General features: G+C 52.4%; 1 protein-coding gene across 1 annotated transcript in view; it reads right to left on the minus strand.

Annotated features, from left to right (window-relative positions):
• LOC130113077 (teneurin-3-like) overlaps positions 1-20,000 on the minus strand; it is a 380,798-nt gene that overhangs the window by 96,754 nt on the left and 264,044 nt on the right. The window contains exons 21-23 of the mRNA XM_056280588.1: positions 14,760-14,892; positions 12,096-12,224; positions 8,912-9,664 (exon numbers count right to left, since the gene is read on the minus strand). Coding sequence (XP_056136563.1) covers positions 8,912-9,664; positions 12,096-12,224; positions 14,760-14,892 — 1,015 coding nt within the window. The remainder of the gene's footprint in view (positions 1-8,911; positions 9,665-12,095; positions 12,225-14,759; positions 14,893-20,000) is intronic.

The following is a 20,000-nucleotide window of genomic DNA, read 5'->3' on the forward strand; positions in this document are numbered from 1 at the left end:
CACATTTGAATTTGAGTGTGTGTGTGTGTGTGTGTGTGTGTGTGTGTGTGTGTGACAGCAAGACAAAGAGAGTGAGAGAGAGAGTGTGTGGAGAGAGAGAGCGAGAGTGTATGTGTGTGAGAGAGAGACAGAGAAAGAGCGAGAGAGAGCGAGAGAGAGAGACAGTGGAGAGAGAGAGAGAGAGAGTGTGTGAGAGAGCGAGAGAGAGTGAGTAAGAGAGAGAGACAGTGAGAGAGAGAGAGAGAGTGAGTAAGAGAGAGAGACAGTGAGAGAGAGTGAGACAGTGTGTGAGAGAGAGCGAGAGTGTATGTGTGTGAGAGAGAGAGTGAGAGAGAGAGAGACAGTGAGAGAGAGAGTGTGTGAGAGAGCGAGAGAGAGTGAGTAAGAGAGAGAGACAGTGAGAGAGAGAGAGACAGTGTGTGAGAGAGAGCGAGAGTGTATGTGTGTGAGAGAGAGAGTGAGAGAGAGAGAGAGACAGTGAGAGACAGTGAGAGAGAGAGAGAGCGAGTGTGTGAGAGAGTGTTGTGTGAGAGCGAGAGAGCATGATAGAGAGAGAGAGAGAGAGAGCTAGAGAGCATGATAGAGATAGAGAGAGAGAGAGCTAGAGAGCATGATAGAGATAGAGAGAGAGAGAGCTAGAGAGCATGATAGAGAGAGAGAGAGAGAGAGCTAGAGAGCATGATAGAGAGAGAGAGAGAGAGAGAGAGAGAGAGCTAGAGAGCATGATAGAGAGAGAGAGAGAGAGAGAGAGAGCTAGAGAGCATGATAGAGGAGAGAGAGAGCAGTAGGTCATTAGACTTTAAATCAGAGAAATGAGAGAAAGAGGGGGAGATAATAGAAGTGGGTAGTATGGACACAGTGTGCCTACGTGTGTGGAAGCATCTAGAAAAGCATCTCTGCAGATGTTAGAAAAGAATCAGGCAACACCGTTTTGTTGCCCGTTTGGAGGACGAGGCGTTACTACCTGCCCCTCAGCTGACCCGCTATCCTCCCTCGTGTTACTACCTGCCCCTCAGCTACCCACTATCCTCCCTCGTGTTACTACCTGCCCCTCAGCTACCCACTATCCTCCCTCGTGTTACTACCTGCCCCTCAGCTACCCACTATCCTCCCTCACGTTACTACCTGCCCCTCAGCTACCCACTATCCTCCCTCGTGTTACTACCTGCCCCTCGGTTACCCACCATCCTCCCTCACGTTACTACCTGCTCCTCAGCTACCCACTATCCTCCCTCGTGTTACTACCTGCCCCTCGGTTACCCACTATCCTCCCTCGTGTTACTACCTGCCCCTCGGTTACCCACCATCCTCCCTCACGTTACTACCTGCTCCTCAGCTACCCACTATCCTCCCTCCCTCGCGTTACTACCTGCCCCTCGGCTACCCACTATCCTCCCTCCCTCGCGTTAGCTACCTGCCCCTCGGCTACCCCCTATCCTCCCTCGCGTTACTACCTGCCCCTCAGCTACCCCCTATCCTCCCTCGCGTTACTACCTGCCCCTCGGCTACCCCCTATCCTCCCTCGCGTTACTACCTGCCCCTCGGCTACCCCCTATCCTCCCTCGCGTTACTACCTGCCCCCTCGGCTACCCCCTATCCTCCCTCGCGTTACTACCTGCCCCTCGGCTACCCCCTATCCTCCCTCGCGTTACTACCTGCCCCTCGGCTACCCCCTATCCTCCCTCGCGTTACTACCTGCCCCTCAGCTACCCACTATCCTCCCTCGCGTTACTACCTGCCCCTCGGCTACCCACTATCCTCCCTCCCTCGCGTTACTACCTGCCCCTCAGCTACCCACTATCCTCCCTCACGTTACTACCTGCCCCTCGGCTACCCCCTATCCTCCCTCGTGTTACTACCTGCCCCTCAGCTACCCCTATCCTCCCTCGCGTTACTACCTGCCCTCGGCTACCCCCTATCCTCCCTCGCGTTACTACCTGCTCCTCAGCTACCCACTATCCTCCCTCCCTCGCGTTACTACCTGCCCCTCGGCTACCCACTATCCTCCCTCCCTCGCGTTACTACCTGCCCCTCGGCTACCCCCTATCCTCCCTCGCGTTACTACCTGCCCCTCAGCTACCCCCTATCCTCCCTCGCGTTACTACCTGCCCCTCGGCTACCCCCTATCCTCCCTCGCGTTACTACCTGCCCCTCGGCTACCCCCTATCCTCCCTCGCGTTACTACCTGCCCCTCGGCTACCCCCTATCCTCCCTCGCGTTACTACCTGCCCCTCGGCTACCCCCTATCCTCCCTCGCGTTACTACCTGCCCCTCAGCTACCCACTATCCTCCCTCGCGTTACTACCTGCCCCTCGGCTACCCACTATCCTCCCTCCCTCGCGTTACTACCTGCCCCTCAGCTACCCACTATCCTCCCTCACGTTACTACCTGCCCCTCGGCTACCCCCTATCCTCCCTCGTGTTACTACCTGCCCCTCAGCTACCCCCCTATCCTCCCTCGCGTTACTACCTGCCCCTCGGCTACCCCTATCCTCCCTCGCGTTACTACCTGCCCCTCGGCTACCCCCTATCCTCCCTCGCGTTACTACCTGCCCCTCAGCTACCCCCTATCCTCCCTCGCGTTACTACCTGCCCCTCAGCTACCCACTATCCTCCCTCGCGTTACTACCTGCCCCTCGGCTACCCACTATCCTCCCTCCCTCGCGTTACTACCTGCCCCTCGGCTACCCACTATCCTCCCTCCCTCGCGTTACTACCTGCCCCTCGGCTACCCCCTATCCTCCCTCGCGTTACTACCTGCCCCTCGGCTACCCCCTATCCTCCCTCGCGTTACTACCTGCCCCTCAGCTACCCCCTATCCTCCCTCGCGTTACTACCTGCCCCTCAGCTACCCACTATCCTCCCTCGCGTTACTACCTGCCCCTCGGCTACCCACTATCCTCCCTCCCTCGCGTTACTACCTGCCCCTCGGCTACCCACTATCCTCCCCCGCGTTACTACCTGCCCCTCGGCTACCCGCTATCCTCCCTCGCGTTACTACCTGCCCCCTCGGCTACCCGCTATCCTCCCTCCCTCGCGTTACTACCTGCCCCTCGGCTACCCGCTATCCTCCCTCCCTCGCGTTACTACCTGCCCCTCGGCTACCCGCTATCCTCCCTCCCTCGCGTTACTACCTGCCCCTCGGCTACCCACTATCCTCCCTCGCGTTACTACCTGCCCCTCGGCTACCGACTATCCTCCCTCGCGTTACTACCTGCCCCTCGGCTACCACTATCCTCCCTCGCGTTACTACCTGCCCCTCGGCTACCCACTATCCTCCCTCGCGTTACTACCTGCCCCTCGGCTACCCGCTATCCTCCCTCGCGTTACTACCTGCCCCTCGGCTACCCACTATCCTCCCTCGCGTTACTACCTGCCCCACAGTTACCCACTATCCTCCCTCGCGTTACTACCTGCCCCTCGGCTACCCCCTATCCTCCCTCCCTCGCGTTACTACCTGCCCCTCGGCTACCACTATCCTCCCTCGCGTTACCACCTGCCCCTCGGCTACCCACTATCCTCCCTCGCGTTACTACCTGCCCCACAGTTACCCACTATCCTCCCTCGCGTTACTACCTGCCCCTCGGCTACCCACTATCCTCCCTCCCTCGCGTTACTACCTGCCCCTCGGCTACCCACTATCCTCCCCCGCGTTACTACCTGCCCCTCGGCTACCCCCTATCCTCCCTCGCATTACTACCTGCCCTCGGCTACCCACTATCCTCCCCCGCGTTACTACCTGCCCCTCGGCTACCCCTATCCTCCCTCGCGTTACTACCTGCCCTCGGCTACCCCTATCCTCCCCCGCGTTACTACCTGCCCCTCGGCTACCCACTATCCTCCCTCCCTCGCGTTACTACCTGCCCCTCGGCTACCCACTATCCTCCCTCGCGTTACTACCTGCCCCTCGGCTACCCCCTATCCTCCCTCGCGTTACTACCTGCCCCTCGGCTACCCACTATCCTCCCTCCCTCGTGTTACTACCTGCCCCTCGGCTACCCACTATCCTCCCTCCCTCGCGTTACTACCTGCCCCTCGGCTACCCCACTATCCTCCCTCGCATTACTACCTGCCCCTCGGCTACCCACTATCCTCCCTCCCTCGCGTTACTACCTGCCCCTCGGCTACCCCCTATCCTCCCTCGCGTTACTACCTGCCCCTCGGCTACCCACTATCCTCCCTCGTGTTACTACCTGCCCCTCGGCTACCCACTATCCTCCCTCCCTCGCGTTACTACCTGCCCCTCGGCTACCCACTATCCTCCCTCGCATTACTACCTGCCCCTCGGCTACCCCCTATCCTCCCTCGCGTTACTACCTGCCCCTCGGCTACCCACCATCCTCCCTCGCGTTACTACCTGCCCCTCAGCTACCCACTATCCTCCCTCCCTCGCGTTACTACCTGCCCCTCGGCCACCCACTATCCTCCCTCCCTCGCGTTACTACCTGCCCTCGGCCACCCACTATCCTCCCTCCCTCGCGTTACTACCTGCCCCTCGGCTACCCACTATCCTCCCTCGCGTTACTACCTGCCCCTCGGCTACCCACTATCCTCCCTCGCGTTACTACCTGCCCCTCGGTTACCCACTATCCTCCCTCCCTCGCGTTACTACCTGCCCCTCGGCTACCCACTCTCCTCCCCCGCGTTACTACCTGCCCCTCGGCTACCCACTATCCTCCCTCGCGTTACTACCTGCCCCTCGGTTACCCACTATCCTCCCTCGCGTTACTACCTGCCCCTCGGCTACCCACTATCCTCCCCCGCGTTACTACCTGCCCCTCGGCTACCCACTATCCTCCCTCGCGTTACTACATGCCCCTCGGCCACCCACTATCCTCCCTCGCGTTACTACCTGCCCCTCGGCTACCCACTATCCTCCCTCGCGTTACTACCTGCCCCTCGGCTACCCACTATCCTCCCCCGCGTTACTACCTGCCCCTCGGCTACCCCCTATCCTCCCTCGCGTTACTACCTGCCCCTCGGCTACCCACTATCCTCCCTCGCGTTACTACCTGCCCCTCGGCTACCCACTATCCTCCCTCCCTCGCGTTACTACCTGCCCCTCGGCTACCCCCTATCCTCCCTCGCATTACTACCTGCCCCTCGGCTACCCACTATCCTCCCTCGCGTTACTACCTGCCCCTCGGCTACCCACTATCCTCCCTCCCTCGCGTTACTACCTGCCCCTCGGCTACCCACTATCCTCCCTCGTGTTACTACCTGCCCCTCGGCTACCCACTATCCTCCCTCCCTCGCGTTACTACCTGCCCCTCGGCTACCCCCTATCCTCCCTCGCGTTACTACCTGCCCCTCGGCTACCCACTATCCTCCCTCGCGTTACTACCTGCCCCACAGTTACCCACTATCCTCCCTCGCGTTACTACCTGCCCCTCGGCTACCCACTATCCTCCCTCCCTCGCGTTACTACCTGCCCCTCGGCTACCCACTATCCTCCCCCGCGTTACTACCTGCCCCTCAGCTACCCACTATCCTCCCTCCCTCGCGTTACTACCTGCCCCTCGGCCACCCACTATCCTCCCCCGCGTTACTACCTGCCCCTCAGCTACCCACTATCCTCCCCCGCGTTACTACCTGCCCCTCAGCTACCCACTATCCTCCCCCGCGTTACTACCTGCCCCTCGGCTACCCCCTATCCTCCCTCGTGTTACTACCTGCCCCTCAGCTACCCACTATCCTCCCTCGCGTTACTACCTGCCCCTCGGCTACCCCCTATCCTCCCTCGTGTTACTACCTGCCCCTCAGCTACCCCCTATCCTCCCTCGTGTTACTACCTGCCCCTCAGCTACCCACTATCCTCCCTCGCGTTACTACCTGCCCCTCGGCTACCCACTATCCTCCCTCTACACCTTTATCGGGTTCAGATTCAAACAGTCCCATCGGCACGACGTAACGACGTACATATTGCCAATCATTAATTTATTTAAATTAATTAATTAATCAATCATTTAACTAGCTTGACCCCCCCCCCACAGTACAGTGCCTAACTACCAGGGACGCCATAAAACATGGATATATTGAATACCCATCAATAAAACTTAATTTTTTGACCCCCCCCCGTTTCTCTATTAATTTGCTTCTGTCGTGCAGTGCGTTTAGCGACCACACGGGGGCAACGTTAGACTCTGCGGACACGCCTCATGAAACTCGGTGTGTCCGGCTAAAGTCGCCGAACGACTCGTTTCCTTTATAGAAATACAAAACGGATGGAGCGCGGGCTGCGGGGCAAAACGCGGCCTAATTATTAACGAGTTATGGGTCATTTAGGACCACAAAACACTGAGACTTTGTTGCCATTCTCATGAAGACTGTGTTCTCATTGCCTGCCCTCCATTAAACCAGAACAACTGCCCTCCCCTTTAAACTGCCCCACCCCCTCCTTTAAACCAGAACAACTGCCCTCCCCTTTAAACTGCCCCCCCTCCTTTAAACCAGAACAACTGCCCTCCCCTTTAAACTGCCCCCCTCCTTTAAACCAGAACAACTGCCCTCCCCTTTAAACTGCCCCACCCCCTCCTTTAAACCAGAACAACTGCCCTCCCCTTTAAACTGCCCCCCCTCCTTTAAACCAGAACAACTGCCCTCCCCTTTAAACTGCCCCCCCTCCTTTAAACCAGAACAACTGCCCTCCCCTTTAAACTGCCCCACCCCCTCCTTTAAACCAGAACAACTGCCCTCCCCTTTAAACTGCCCCCCCTCCTTTAAACCAGAACAACTGCCCTCCCCTTTAAACTGCCCCACCCCCTCCTTTAAACCAGAACAACTGCCCTCCCCTTTAAACTAGAACGACCAGGATTTCACTCGTACCTAGAACGACCACGGGCGGTCAAAATGACCGCCGGTGTTTAAACCCTATATTGTGTCAAGATAAATACCCAGTTGAGATATTAAAGCGTTACACATGTTAGTGTGTCTGTTATGAAACTAGCTGACACAAAATTAACCCTTTAACAACTTTTAATACCATTTTTCAAACAATTTAAAATGGCCGCCGTCCAACGCCTGTAAACACTGCAGCGCCTCGGCGGTAGTCATGCGGCGTCTGTAACCAGACATGTTGGACATCATCACACATCAAGTTTAGACTATTTCTCTCCACTGGAGGGCGCTAGTGTGATTCTAGGACACAGCAACGAACTTCACGAAGGAAATGACACACACGATCACGCGCAAATAGCGAGACGGTCATTGTGGCGGCTCGTGGTCGTTTTAGGTAGATCTCATCATAATTTTTGTGTGCGTGTGTGTGTGTGTGTGTGTGCAGTTGATCTAACAGTCATTTTAATGCAAACGTACACAGTTTTTGTAGAATTCAGGGAGCGGCAGGTGTGTATCTTTTTTCCCCCCGCAAAATTATGAAACTTTGAAAATCCAGAATGGTCATAACGACCGCCTCGGTCCTTGCAGTGTCAGCACCTGCAGAGCGAGGAGGTCGCTCACCTCTGACAGTGTGTCAGTACAGCTACACACACACACACACACACACACGGAGAGATAGAAACACACACGCCTACACTACGCACACACGTTCACCACCTTGCAGAGCGACGCACAACGTCGCGTGTCTGACAGTTTATCCTCCCTCACGCTCCCTCAGCCTCCATCACAGCTCCTCCCCCGCCGGCGGAGGAGCCACGCGGGCTCCGTCTCTGATGGGCTTGTTAAATCAGAAGACACGTCTTCTACAGCCGCAGCTCAAGCAACCAGAAACAAGATAAACACACACGCAGCGCTCTGACAGCCTCATCTGTTTCACTTCCTCTACGCACAACTTCACTTAACACAAGAATGCTAAACAACGTCCAACACAAACTCCCTCTGTCCGTCTGTCTGTCTGTCTGTCTGTCTGTCTGTCTCTCACACACATACACACACATGCACACACACATACACACCCACACACACACCACATATACACATGCACACAAACACACATGCACACACACATACATACACACACACCACATATACACATGCACACACACACACATACACACACACCACATATAGCCATGCACACAAACACACAAATGCACACACACACACGCACACACCACACATGTACACACATGCACACACACATACACACATGCACACATGCACACACCACATATACACACACATGCACACACACATACACACATGCACACATGCACACACCACATATACACACACATGCACACACCACATATACACACACATGCACACATACATGCACACACATACACACATCACATACACACACATGCACACACATACACACATGCACACACATACACACATCACATACACACACATGCACACACATACACACATGCACACACACATGCACACATACATGCACACATACACACATACACACATACACACACACATACACTTAAACTCACACAGCAGTTTTTCTTTCTTTCTTTTATTTCTCTCTCTTTGTTTTTTCTCTTTCTCTTCTTTCTCTTTCTCTTCTTTCTCCTTCCTTCCTCGCTTGCCTGTGCCACCACACACGCTACACAAAGATAACATCAGGCACGGTGACGTGTGTGCAATTACAGCATTCCTGTGTGATGAGCTCCACGTCCCCGCCAAGCTAAACGTAGCATTAGGCTCACAGGCATGTAATTAGAGAGGGAGGCCTGGGTGGGGCGCCCCGCGCGGGTGGGTGTGATACAAAGACGGAGTCTGTGTGCAGGAGGGCGATAGAGACGCAGTGTGTGCTTGTGTCGAGACCACTGGTGCCCCATAAAAGCTGTGGTTTCACTGTGTGTGTGTGTGTGTGTATGCACACTTGCATGCCTTCCGTGAACGTAAGTCATCATGAGGATGAGGTGAACCTGTAAAAATGGCTGCAGGAAGTGTTAGCTTTTACCCGTTAGCTTCAGTCTCCACCATGCTCCACTGCGTCAGTGAGGACTAAGCCCGGCACACCAGTCAACGCCACATAGCCCGGCACACCAGTCAACGCCACATAGCCCGGCACACCAGTCAACGCCACGTAGCCCGGCACACTGGTCCACGCCACGTAACCCGGCACAGGGGTCCACGCCACATAGCCCGGCACACCAGTCAACGCCACGTAGCCCTGCACACCAGTCAACGCCACATAGCCCGGCACACCAGTCAACGCCACGTAGCCCGGCACACCAGTCAACGCCACATAGCCCGGCACACCAGTCAACGCCACATAGCCCGGCACACCAGTCAACGCCACATAGCCCGGCACACCAGTCAACGCCACATAGCCCGGCACACCAGTCAACGCCACATAGCCCGGCACACTGGTCCACGCCACATAGCCCGGCACACCAGTCAACGCCACATAGCCCGGCACACTGGTCCACGCCACGTAACCCGGCACAGGGGTCCACGCCACATAGCCCGGCACACTGGTCCACGCCACGTAACCCGGCACAGGGGTCCACGCCACATAGCCTGGCACACGGGTCAACGCCACATAGCCCTGCACACCGGTCAACGCCACATAGCCCGGCACACCGGTCAACGCCACATAGCCTGGCACACTGGTCAACGCCACATAGCCCGGCACACTGGTCAACACCACATAGCCCGGCACACTGGTCAACACCACATAGCCCGGCACACTGGTCAACGCCACATAGCCCGGCACACTGGTCAACGCCACAGTCCCATTCTTTTTAGGATCCCCCCCCCATCGCACTTGGCCAACTACCCCACCTTTTCCGAGCTGTCCCGGTCACTGCTCCACCCCTCTGCCGATCCGGGGAGTTGCTGCAGACTAGCACATCCCAGATAGCAAAACTGCTGTGGCCCGGACCCGTCCCACACCCGACACTTTCATCCGGCCCACATACCACGTGGTATGGCGGCACTTGGGCGGTCCGCTCCTGTTTGCCAGATCTGGGCCAGAACCAAGCCGCATATACCACATATTTGCTAAAGGTGGCCCATATATGTTCTGTGATATTTGGGCCATATTCATCATTTACCACACGGGGCGCTGCAGGGTCACATCCAGATCACATGTTGCCCAGAGCACCGCATCTTTGCCAAAAAAGGCCCACATGTGATTTGGCATATTTGGGCCATATTTGCTATTATACATGTGGGCCACTTCAGGCTCACATCTGTTTTGTCAGGGCCAGAAGAAGTCCACCAGTGCCGCATCATGGCCTCGTGACTGCATGCAACAGACACATCACCTCCGTCTCTCTCCCTCCTCGTGACTGCATGCAACAGACACATCACCTCCGTCTCTCTCCCTCCTCGTGACTGCATGCAACAGACACATCACCTCCGTCTCTCTCCCTCCTCGTGACTGCATGCAACAGACACATCACCTCCATCTCTCTCCCTCCTCATGACTGCATGCAACAGACACATCACCTCCGTCTCTCTCCCTCCTCGTGACTGCATGCAACAGACACATCACCTCCATCTCTCTCCCTCCTCATGACTGCATGCAACAGACACATCACCTCCGTCTCTCTCCCTCCTCATGTCTGCATGCAACAGACACATCACCTCCATCTCTCTCCCTCCTCATGTCTGCATGCAACAGACACATCACCTCCATCTCTCTCCCTCCTCATGACTGCATGCAACAGACACATCACCTCCGTCTCTCTCCCTCCTCATGTCTGCATGCAACAGACACATCACCTCCATCTCTCTCCCTCCTCATGTCTGCATGCAACAGACACATCACCTCCATCTCTCTCCCTCCTCATGACTGCATGCAACAGACACATCACCTCCGTCTCTCTCCTTCCTCATGTCTGCATGCAACAGACACATCACCTCCATCTCTCTCCCTCCTCATGACTGCATGCAACAGACACATCACCTCCATCTCTCTCCCTCCTCATGTCTGCATGCAACAGGCGAAACGGGAAAGTCACTTTCACCTCCATTGACTCTCTCATTCCACCTCACTATGGCCACGCCAGCAGAAACCGGCTCTTCCAAACACAGACAGAAGTGGAATGACAGCGGAGGGAAAGCCCAGTTCCTAACATGGAAAACCAAACCAGGTCCAGCTGTTCATCCACACAATACAATAAAACACACACCGCCGCCATGCTTTATGGACATTTTTTACAAGCACACCTGCCTCAGACACGGATCTCTGGACTTGTGTGTGCACACACACACACACACACACACACACACACACACACGCACACACACACACACACAGAGGGGGGGGGAGTGGGGAGTATTGACTCAGGTGCGGGGCTGCAGCACATGAGGGCTGTCTCACAGCCTCCAGTACAAACCAGTCTCACGCCTCCGTCACAGCAAGGCGCATCTGGCATTGTTCTGCACTTAGACAACATTCAGAAGGCCTGCCAGGACCGCAGACCCAACCAACCAACCAACCAACCACAGCTTTGAAGGCCGATTCCCGGCCATGACTCCTGACGTATGTGTGGGAAACAAAGGCTTCAGTCAGAGGAGACACAGTCGCCCTGCGTTTCACCGGACTTTACACCGGTCTGCCTGAGAATGCAGGTCCGTCCTTCTCCCTGTGTATCTCTGGCTGACTGGTTTACCGTCGTTGTTGTTTTTCTGGTAGTTACTTTATAGTCGGGCAACGCACGTCCTCAAAAACCACCTAAAAAGCGAGTAACCGGGGCGTCCAGGTAGCGTAGAGGTCTATATACCGTTGCCTACCGACACGGGGCTCGCCGGTTCGAATCCCCGTGTTACCTCCGGCTTGGTCGGGTGTCTCTACAGACACAATTGGCCTTGTCTGGGGATGGAATGTGGGTATGTGTCCTAGTCGCTGCACTAGCGCCTCCTCTGGTCGGTCGGGGCGCCTGTTCAGGGGGGAGGGGGAACTGGGGGGGAATAGCGTGATCTTCACATGTGCAACGTCCCCCTGGCGAAACTCCTCACTGTCAGGTGAAAAGAAGCAGCTGGTGACTCCACTTGTATTGGAGGAGACATGTGGTAGTCTGCAGCCCTCCCTGGATCGACAGAGGGGGTGGAGCAGCGACCGGGACGGCTCGGAAGAGTGGGGTGATTGGCCAAGTACAATAGGGTAGAAAAAGGGGGAAAAAATCCAAAAGCACAAATGTAACTGGACTGAAAAGTCTCACCTGTGTCTCGGGTAAAATAGGACCATCCTCAGGTGAACTTCTATAACAGGTAGACAGGGGCGAAGCCACGATGACAGGGTTGGGTCTGACGAAGCCGCTCAGATCACAGCTCGGGATGTCGTTCTCCTCCTGAAACATCATCGAACATGGTCGTGAACAAGTCCAGCAGATGGGTTTCTGCTCCGTCAGAGCAGTGTGCTTACACACAAGTTGGAAATTTTAGATTTTAATCAGATTACGACAATTAATTGATTATTGCAGCTGTCACGTGAATGCCTTAATCCAACCATTTTAATCAAATTAAGGTCTAAATGGACACAAGCGTAATAAGATCAACAGAGCTAGATTAGTCACCAATAGTTTGAGTAGAGTTTGAGTTCTGTATTCACCTTTCAGTTTTTTTGGAGAATTGGTTGTGTGCGAGCAACAAGGCTGTCATGGCATTTAAAACACAGGTGTGATTGACAGGAGAGGGTTACAGCCATTACACTTCCTGCAGAAACTTGGACAGTTTGGGGTGGACAGACATGTCCTGGTTCTTCTCTAACACTCATTTGTGAGGGTATTCTAACTTCCTGCTTCATGGCTGGGTGTGTCTCCATGTCTGGAGTTAACAAGACCAAACTCAGTGAGATGGTCGATACGTGCAGCAGGACAACACGGTATGAAGCCGCACTGTGAGTCCTCCATGACGTGCCCTGCAGCTCTCTGGTGGAACCAGCTGAGCTGCAGGACACCGTCTCCACGCTCCTCCCGTGCCCACGGCTCCTTCATCCCCTCAGTGTCGCTCCATCACACATCCTGATGATGCGAGCTGTGGTCATCGGCATTCTGTTGTGCTTCATTCTGGGATACTTTATTGATCCCTGCAGGGAAATTCACGCATTTAACCCATCCTAGCTGTGCAGCTAGGAGCAGTGGGCAGCAGCCATGCAGCACCCGGGGACCAACTCCACTTCATCTTGCCATGCCTTGGTCAGGGGCACAGACAGGAGTATTTAACATGCATGTCTTTTTTCATGGTGGGGGAAACCGGAGCACCCGGAGCAAACTCACCGCAGACACGGGGAGAACATGTAAACTCCACACACAGGATGACCTGGGATGACCCCCAAGGTTGGACAACCCCGGGGCTCGAATCCAGGACCTTGTTGCTGTGAGGTGACAGCGCTAACCACTGCGCCACCGTGCCACAGATATGTTCATTATGTCTATAATATGGAGAAAGTGGTTTATAAAGTGTTATTTTAACAACTACTAACTAAAATGACCTGCTTTTAGTCAAATCTGAGGGAGTAATTTTATTTTGTTCGCTTGTAACCATTTCGTTACTCTGTTCATATGGTGAAATGACTTTTTTTGGTACAATGTTCTTCATATGTACAACTCAAGACTTTACTTGATTCTTGATGGTTGCTGGTGTTGTTGTGGAGCACTGTGTTAAATGTCTTTAATTGTAATAATGTCTTTTCTGTTGTGCTGGTATTTGTCTGACAGTTACCACACACACAAAGAGAATTTCCCAAAGGATTAAAGATAAAACTAAATAACTAAATAACTACTTACTTAGCTAGCTAGGTAGCTAACAAAGAGAATTTCCCAAAGGATTAAAGATAAAACTAAATAACTAAATAACTACTTACTTAGCTAGCTAGGTAGCTAACAAAGAGAATTTTCCAAAGGACTAAGTTAGTTTTGTTTTTAATACTTTGGGGAATTCTTTTTGTTAGCTAGCTAGCTACCTAGCTAAGTAAGCAAGTACTTAAGTAAGTAACTAACTAACTACGGCATCTGATCTCGGAACGATAGATCAAGGACAACATGGCGAGCATCAGTAAACAAAGATTAAGAAAAGGAAATCGCACACTTGTAACGCCGACGCAAATATGCATTAATCGACGTTTGGGCTAACTTAGTTTCCTTCTTCAGGATGAAGTAGGCGTGCAGCTTCCTTTCCTTAACCTTTGGATGCTGATCCTGTTAGCCAGCAGCTCAGCATCACAGCTGTGTGTCGTCTCCTCTGTTTAGACTGGCAGTAAACACACACATATATGGAGCCAGACAGAGACGTTCCTGTTCAGTAAAATGAAGGAGCCGAACATCCTCATGGATGGATGGATGGATAAAAAACAGAAACAGACACATTTTCTGAAAAGTCTCAAACACGACGTTGGAAGCGGGGGTCAAATGCAATGTAACTTCCATTTCATAATTTGACTCATCCAACAAATTTTGTAAACTTGAAATATCACAAAGAAAGATATCACATAAAATGTACACATGCAGACACATTTAATCGAGCTATCACCTTCATTCAGCTATTCAAATTCAACCAGATTATCAGCCGCATGTAAATGAGGGATAATCCATGGCAAAGTGTTTGTGGAGCGATGCCGTGGTGAAGAACGCGAGGCGGAGGGTGTTAAAATACTTTGACACACACCTCATCGTGGATTATCCTGTTTTTAAAATGGTCCCTTACCAAAGAACTGAAACAAAAGCTGAACTATGAGGGCATTTAAAGGTTTTAACACACACCCTGCAGCCAATCAGAGACCAGTATTTTCTGTTACCACGCTATAGTCATGGTTAATGTATGGATCAATAACAGACTGACAGACAGACCGACAAACATGCACAACAATGGCATTGCTAAAAGCTGACCTTCTTCATGACGAGCGTGTCCATGACATAGAAAACGTTCCACGGCACCCAGACGGTCCGGTACTGGGTCAGGAATGGAGCCCGCTCAAAACCCAACGTCAGGGAGGCGCCGCCATTGGCCAGGAGGTCAAACCTGTGTCAAAAGAATCGATAACCAATAGTTGGTGGATAATGAAGATGACTGAGAGGTCTCCTAGAAGTTTTCATGGTTTTACTTGAAATGAGGGTTATTGGCTTCCCGTATGGGTCATCACACATCCCCCCCCTTTTTTTTCTACCAATTGTACTTGGCCAGTTACCCCACTTTTCTGAGCCATCCAGGTTGCTGCTCCATCCCCTCTGCCGATCTGGGGAGGGCTGCAAACTACCACATGTCTCCTCCGATACATGTGGAGTCGCCAGCTGCTTCTTTTCACCTGACAGTGAGGAGTTTCACCAGGGGGACGTAGCACGTGGGAGGATCACGCTATTCCCCCCAGTTCCCCCTCCCCCCTGAACAGGCGCCCCGACCGACCAGAGGAAGTGCTAGTGCGGTGACCAGGACACATACCCAACCCCCGCCTTCCCAACCCGCAGACACGGCCAATAGCGTCGGTAGGGACGCCCGACCAAGCCGGAGGTAACACGGAACCAAGTGATCCCCATGTTGGTAGGCAATGGATCAGACCGCCACGCTACCCGGACGCCGGCAGAACTCTTACGCAGGAGAAACATGCAAAACATTCAAGAGCAATCAATCTGATTTAACTAATTTCTCTCATCAGTCTGATAACAATTAACGATCTGATAACGTCTGATGACAACTTTAGTAAGAGCTATTCATATCATATGATTACTACAGGTCCAAATCAAAGACCCAGTGTGTGTACATGCTATGAAACCATACAGAAATGGATGTCTCAATGTCAGCGTGTGGAAACTGGTAACAATGCAAGGTATATGTACATGGACAAAGTACACACTGCCATTCCCACCAGACTCAGCCAGCTGCACTTTATACGCAGTACATACAGGTTGCAAGCATTCATTTGAATTTAGCTCTTGCATCCTCAACCTGGTGTTAATGACTCGGATGTCCTCAGCGGAAACTGCAGCGTCAGGTTCAGTGGATCAGAGTTGTGGTTGCTGATGAGTAATCGGCGACATACGCCGTCATTTAAAGTGCGTCAAGAACACCTTATTGAGGATGATGTGGATGAGGCTCACGTCACACACCAACGACAAACATTATTCTCCCCTGCTACACAATATTAATGTCAATTAGATGGGACATAACTACTACAAGCTGCTTCTCATCTGTGCAAATTTTCATCTGGCGAACGAAGTCGTAAATCAAACAACGCAGCATCATTTCACAGCTGACAACAGCTGACGCACACTTTGCACCCACAAACATAGCGACTTGATCTGATACCAGTGTCAGGTTTAGCTGTGTTGAATCGGTGTAGATGCGTTTATTTTAAAATGTCGATGCTTAGCGTCCAGTCAGGATATTCATTCATCCATTCATTCATCTTCCGCCGCTTCTCCGGGGTCGGGTCGTGGTGGCAGCGAGCTAAGTAGGGCACTCCAGATGTCCCTCTCCCCAGCAACGCCCTCCAGCTCCTCCTGGGGCCTTCCCAGGCCAGATTAGACATGTAGTCCCTCAAGTGAGTTCTGGATCTACCCCGGGGTCTCCTCCCAGTTGGCCGTGCCTGGTAAACCTCCAAAAGAAGGGGCCCAGGAGGCATCCTAATCAGATGCTGGAACCACCTCAACTGGCTCCTTTCGACGGGAAGGAGCAGCGGCTCTACTCCGAGCTCCCTCCGGATGTCCCAGCTCCTCGCCCTATCCTAAGGCTGAGCCCAGACACCCTACGGAGGACACTCATATCAGCCTCTTGTATCCACAATCCCAACCTTTCCGTCACTACCCAAAGCTCCTGACCATAGGTGAGGGTTGGAATGAAGACTGACTGGTAAATTGAGAGCTTTGCCTCCCGGCTCAGCTCCCTCTTCACCACAACGGTCCGGTACAACGTCCACATTACTGCTGATACTGCTGTCCAGTCAGGATATGATGTAATTATTATGCAACGGTGGCAACTCAACTGAACATGTGCGGTCAAGGTTTGACCTACTTCCGTTTGCAACAAGAAAGTCACACAACCACTGTGTTAAGATCGTTTTAGGTATGTGTGCGTGTGTGTGTGTGTGTACACGTCTTACGTGAGACGGCAAATGCACTGAAAAAGCTCTCAAAATCTGCCACTCTAATTTTTGTGAAGAGTTGCGGTTTTCATCCACGACTCGATGTGTCCTGGTTAGCAACACTGATGGGCAGACTTTACAGCAACTTCAGCGCGAATGTTTCAGTACTTGTGGATGTCAGACCCGTGACGCTCTCCTAACTCAGAATTCCTCTAATGTGGCAGGATGAGCAGCCAAAAAAAACCAAAAAAAGATAGCTGGTGCCAAATAAATAAAATAAATAATGGCTCCGGCTCTACGCTTTAGTAACTAAGAGCTGAGCGTAAATCCGTCTCTTCAATTTGTATATCAGTGAGACGAACAGGCACACTGCTTCTGTCAGGGGGAGGATAAAAACAACGGCGTTTTTATCTCAGCCAGGCGGCAGCCTGGAGGGCTGATGCGTTTGGTCGCATACGAGCATGTGTGTGTGTGTGTGTGTGTGCGTGTCTGCAGCTAATCTTGCAAACTACTGGACCTACCAGCCTAATATTTTTTGGTGCACAGTTACGACGGCATGATGAAGAATCTCTCGTGGGTGCGGTGATTAAAACCCGTAAAATAAACGTTATCGCTACCGCCGCTCCCTCTCGTCATCCACTCTCCAGCTCGCTCAACCGACGCCGCTTTCCGCCGCTGCCTGACCTGAGTTACCTGTGCGCCTGCGCGACTCCCATCTACGGTTGAGTCAGATCGGGCGGCGACGGTCAGTACGTTTACATCAGGGGTCCCCGATTACTTTTCCTAGCGGGCCACTTTCAGGGCCACTCAACCTCCAGCAGCATGTTGTTCGTTGGTTTGTTTTGGTGTCGATACGTTGCAGGTGTTATAATTTAAACAGACATTTTTTAAAAGGTTTTTTTTTTTTTTTTTGGTAGGGGAATAAAAAAAAAAACTTCCTTCTGGCATTTCTCCGAAAATTCTCGCGGACCTTAAATCAACCCGTCACGGGCCAGACGTGGCCCGCGGGCCGCCTATTGGGGACCCCTGGTTTACATGCACAATTAAGTGGCGCTACGGCTACAGCTCGATTAGGCCATGTGACTGGACTACCGTCGTTGTCCCAGTACACAAGAACTGGGGGAGAATCCATTTATTGGCGGAAGTATGTCCGACCCCGGTACCGTAGGTGGCGATATGCCCCCTTTCAGCTGGTTGCTAATGGATGAAAGACCGCCGCAGGAACTCTGGATCATGTGCAGAAGGCCTAGGCCAGTTCGGGGCAGATTGAAGCGTGTACATGCCAGAGTAAATCGATCCCCAACCGCATTACCCTAGTGTGTTAGTCCGACTTTGAGACATTCAGTTTAGTATGACTTCAGTCGGACTAACACGTTTACGTGTATTTTAAAAGTCCAGTTTTAGTCGGACTAACACAATAAATCCACTTTTTCTAACATCATGTAAACGTGTCAAAACCAAAACACGGTGTATCTGGGTACGAGTCTTGAAAGTCAGCGAGAAGTCGATTGTATTTCCCAAGCCTGCAAATCGTTCGCTGCTGACCTCAGCACAGGAACGCTGGATGAACCAACAATAATTCGCCTTATTCACCCCCACTGCCACACGGAAGAGCTTTAGTCTCCCATAATAAAACTCTGCTATAAAAATATGATTTCAAGGGGAGGATTAATCACAGTCACAGCTGGAAATCATCTCAGCAGCTGCAACAACACATATCCCGTGGTGGCTGAGCTATGTTTTCTTACCACTGTTTTATGAATGAAAGTCAATCAGCAGAGCAGTCGTTATGCCTTCATTTTATATCATGAAAACCAGGATGGTTAAACATTTGAAGTCTTTTAAGAGGGGCTTTGAAATTATGACAGCCTGATTTCCGTCATTTCATGTCAGACTTGGTTACTTTCGTGCGAGGGTCCACCTGGGAGGCTGCACATCCACAGACTGACAGGCAAAACGTTTCAATAGGCAGAATTTTTTAGCTTGAGTGCTGCATATTAAAGTGGCAGTAGACAACTTTTTTTGCTTTAATTTATCATGATGAAGTAAATGTTGTTTGTACAGGCAGGGGTGGGCAATCCGATCCAGAAAGGGCTGGTGTGGGTGCAGGTCTTTGTTCCAACCAAGCGGTTATATACCTGTGTCTCCTAATCAAGTGCCTCAGCAAAGACTCTACTGGTTGATTAGTGGGATCAGGTGTGGAACTGCTTGGTTGGAACAAAGACCTGCACCCACACCGGCCCTTTCTGGATAAGACTGCCCACCCCTGGATGGCTACAGAATAATGACACCATCGGCATTTAGACTGGTTTGCTATAAGCCTTGCTTTCAGACTTACAGGGAACAAAAGTCTGTCTGCCGCTGGGCACGATCTCATGGGAAAATGAAGACTGGATTTACGGCACAAAGGAAGTGCCTCAACCATTGCACAACCAAAATAGGAAGAGGAGAGCGCTTTTATTTTCCCCGGTAGCAGAAATGGCGGACAGTGGAACAATCGAAGTGACAAGTGGAAACTACCCGGCAACAGAAAAAGAACCCCGTTGACAGAGGAGGCAAAGAAGGCGACGAGGGAGAGTGATAGAAACAGAGGTGAAACACGAGTGAACCTCGGACGGGCATTTACTCGATGGAGAGAGCTCCAGTGTTGTATCAAACTCTGTTTCCCCATGGAGACCAGTTTACCCCTGGCCAGACGAAAGCATTCCCATGGAAACAAGGTTAGCCATGGGTTACTCTTAGGTTAAGGTAAGCGTTAGGTTCAGCTTAGGGTTATGCTGAGGTTGAGTTATGGTTAATCAAGCGTCCCGGTGTTGTATTGAACTCTGGCTAAGGGGGAACAGATCTCGACGGGGAAACAGAGTTCGATACAACACCTGGGACTTGAGAGGGTTCTAAACCAACATCCAGTTGGCATTCCCAATTTCCCCTCGGGAATGAATAAAGTATTACTGATTCTGATTCTTTCTACTGGGACAGTAAGTAACACAACCTGCCTAACTTGTGAATACTACCGAATGTTTTACTCTGGTCTTCATCATAGCACTGAGAT

This window comes from Lampris incognitus, chromosome 5 (genome assembly GCF_029633865.1).
Source record: "Lampris incognitus isolate fLamInc1 chromosome 5, fLamInc1.hap2, whole genome shotgun sequence".
Lineage (NCBI taxonomy): Eukaryota > Metazoa > Chordata > Actinopteri > Lampriformes > Lampridae > Lampris > Lampris incognitus.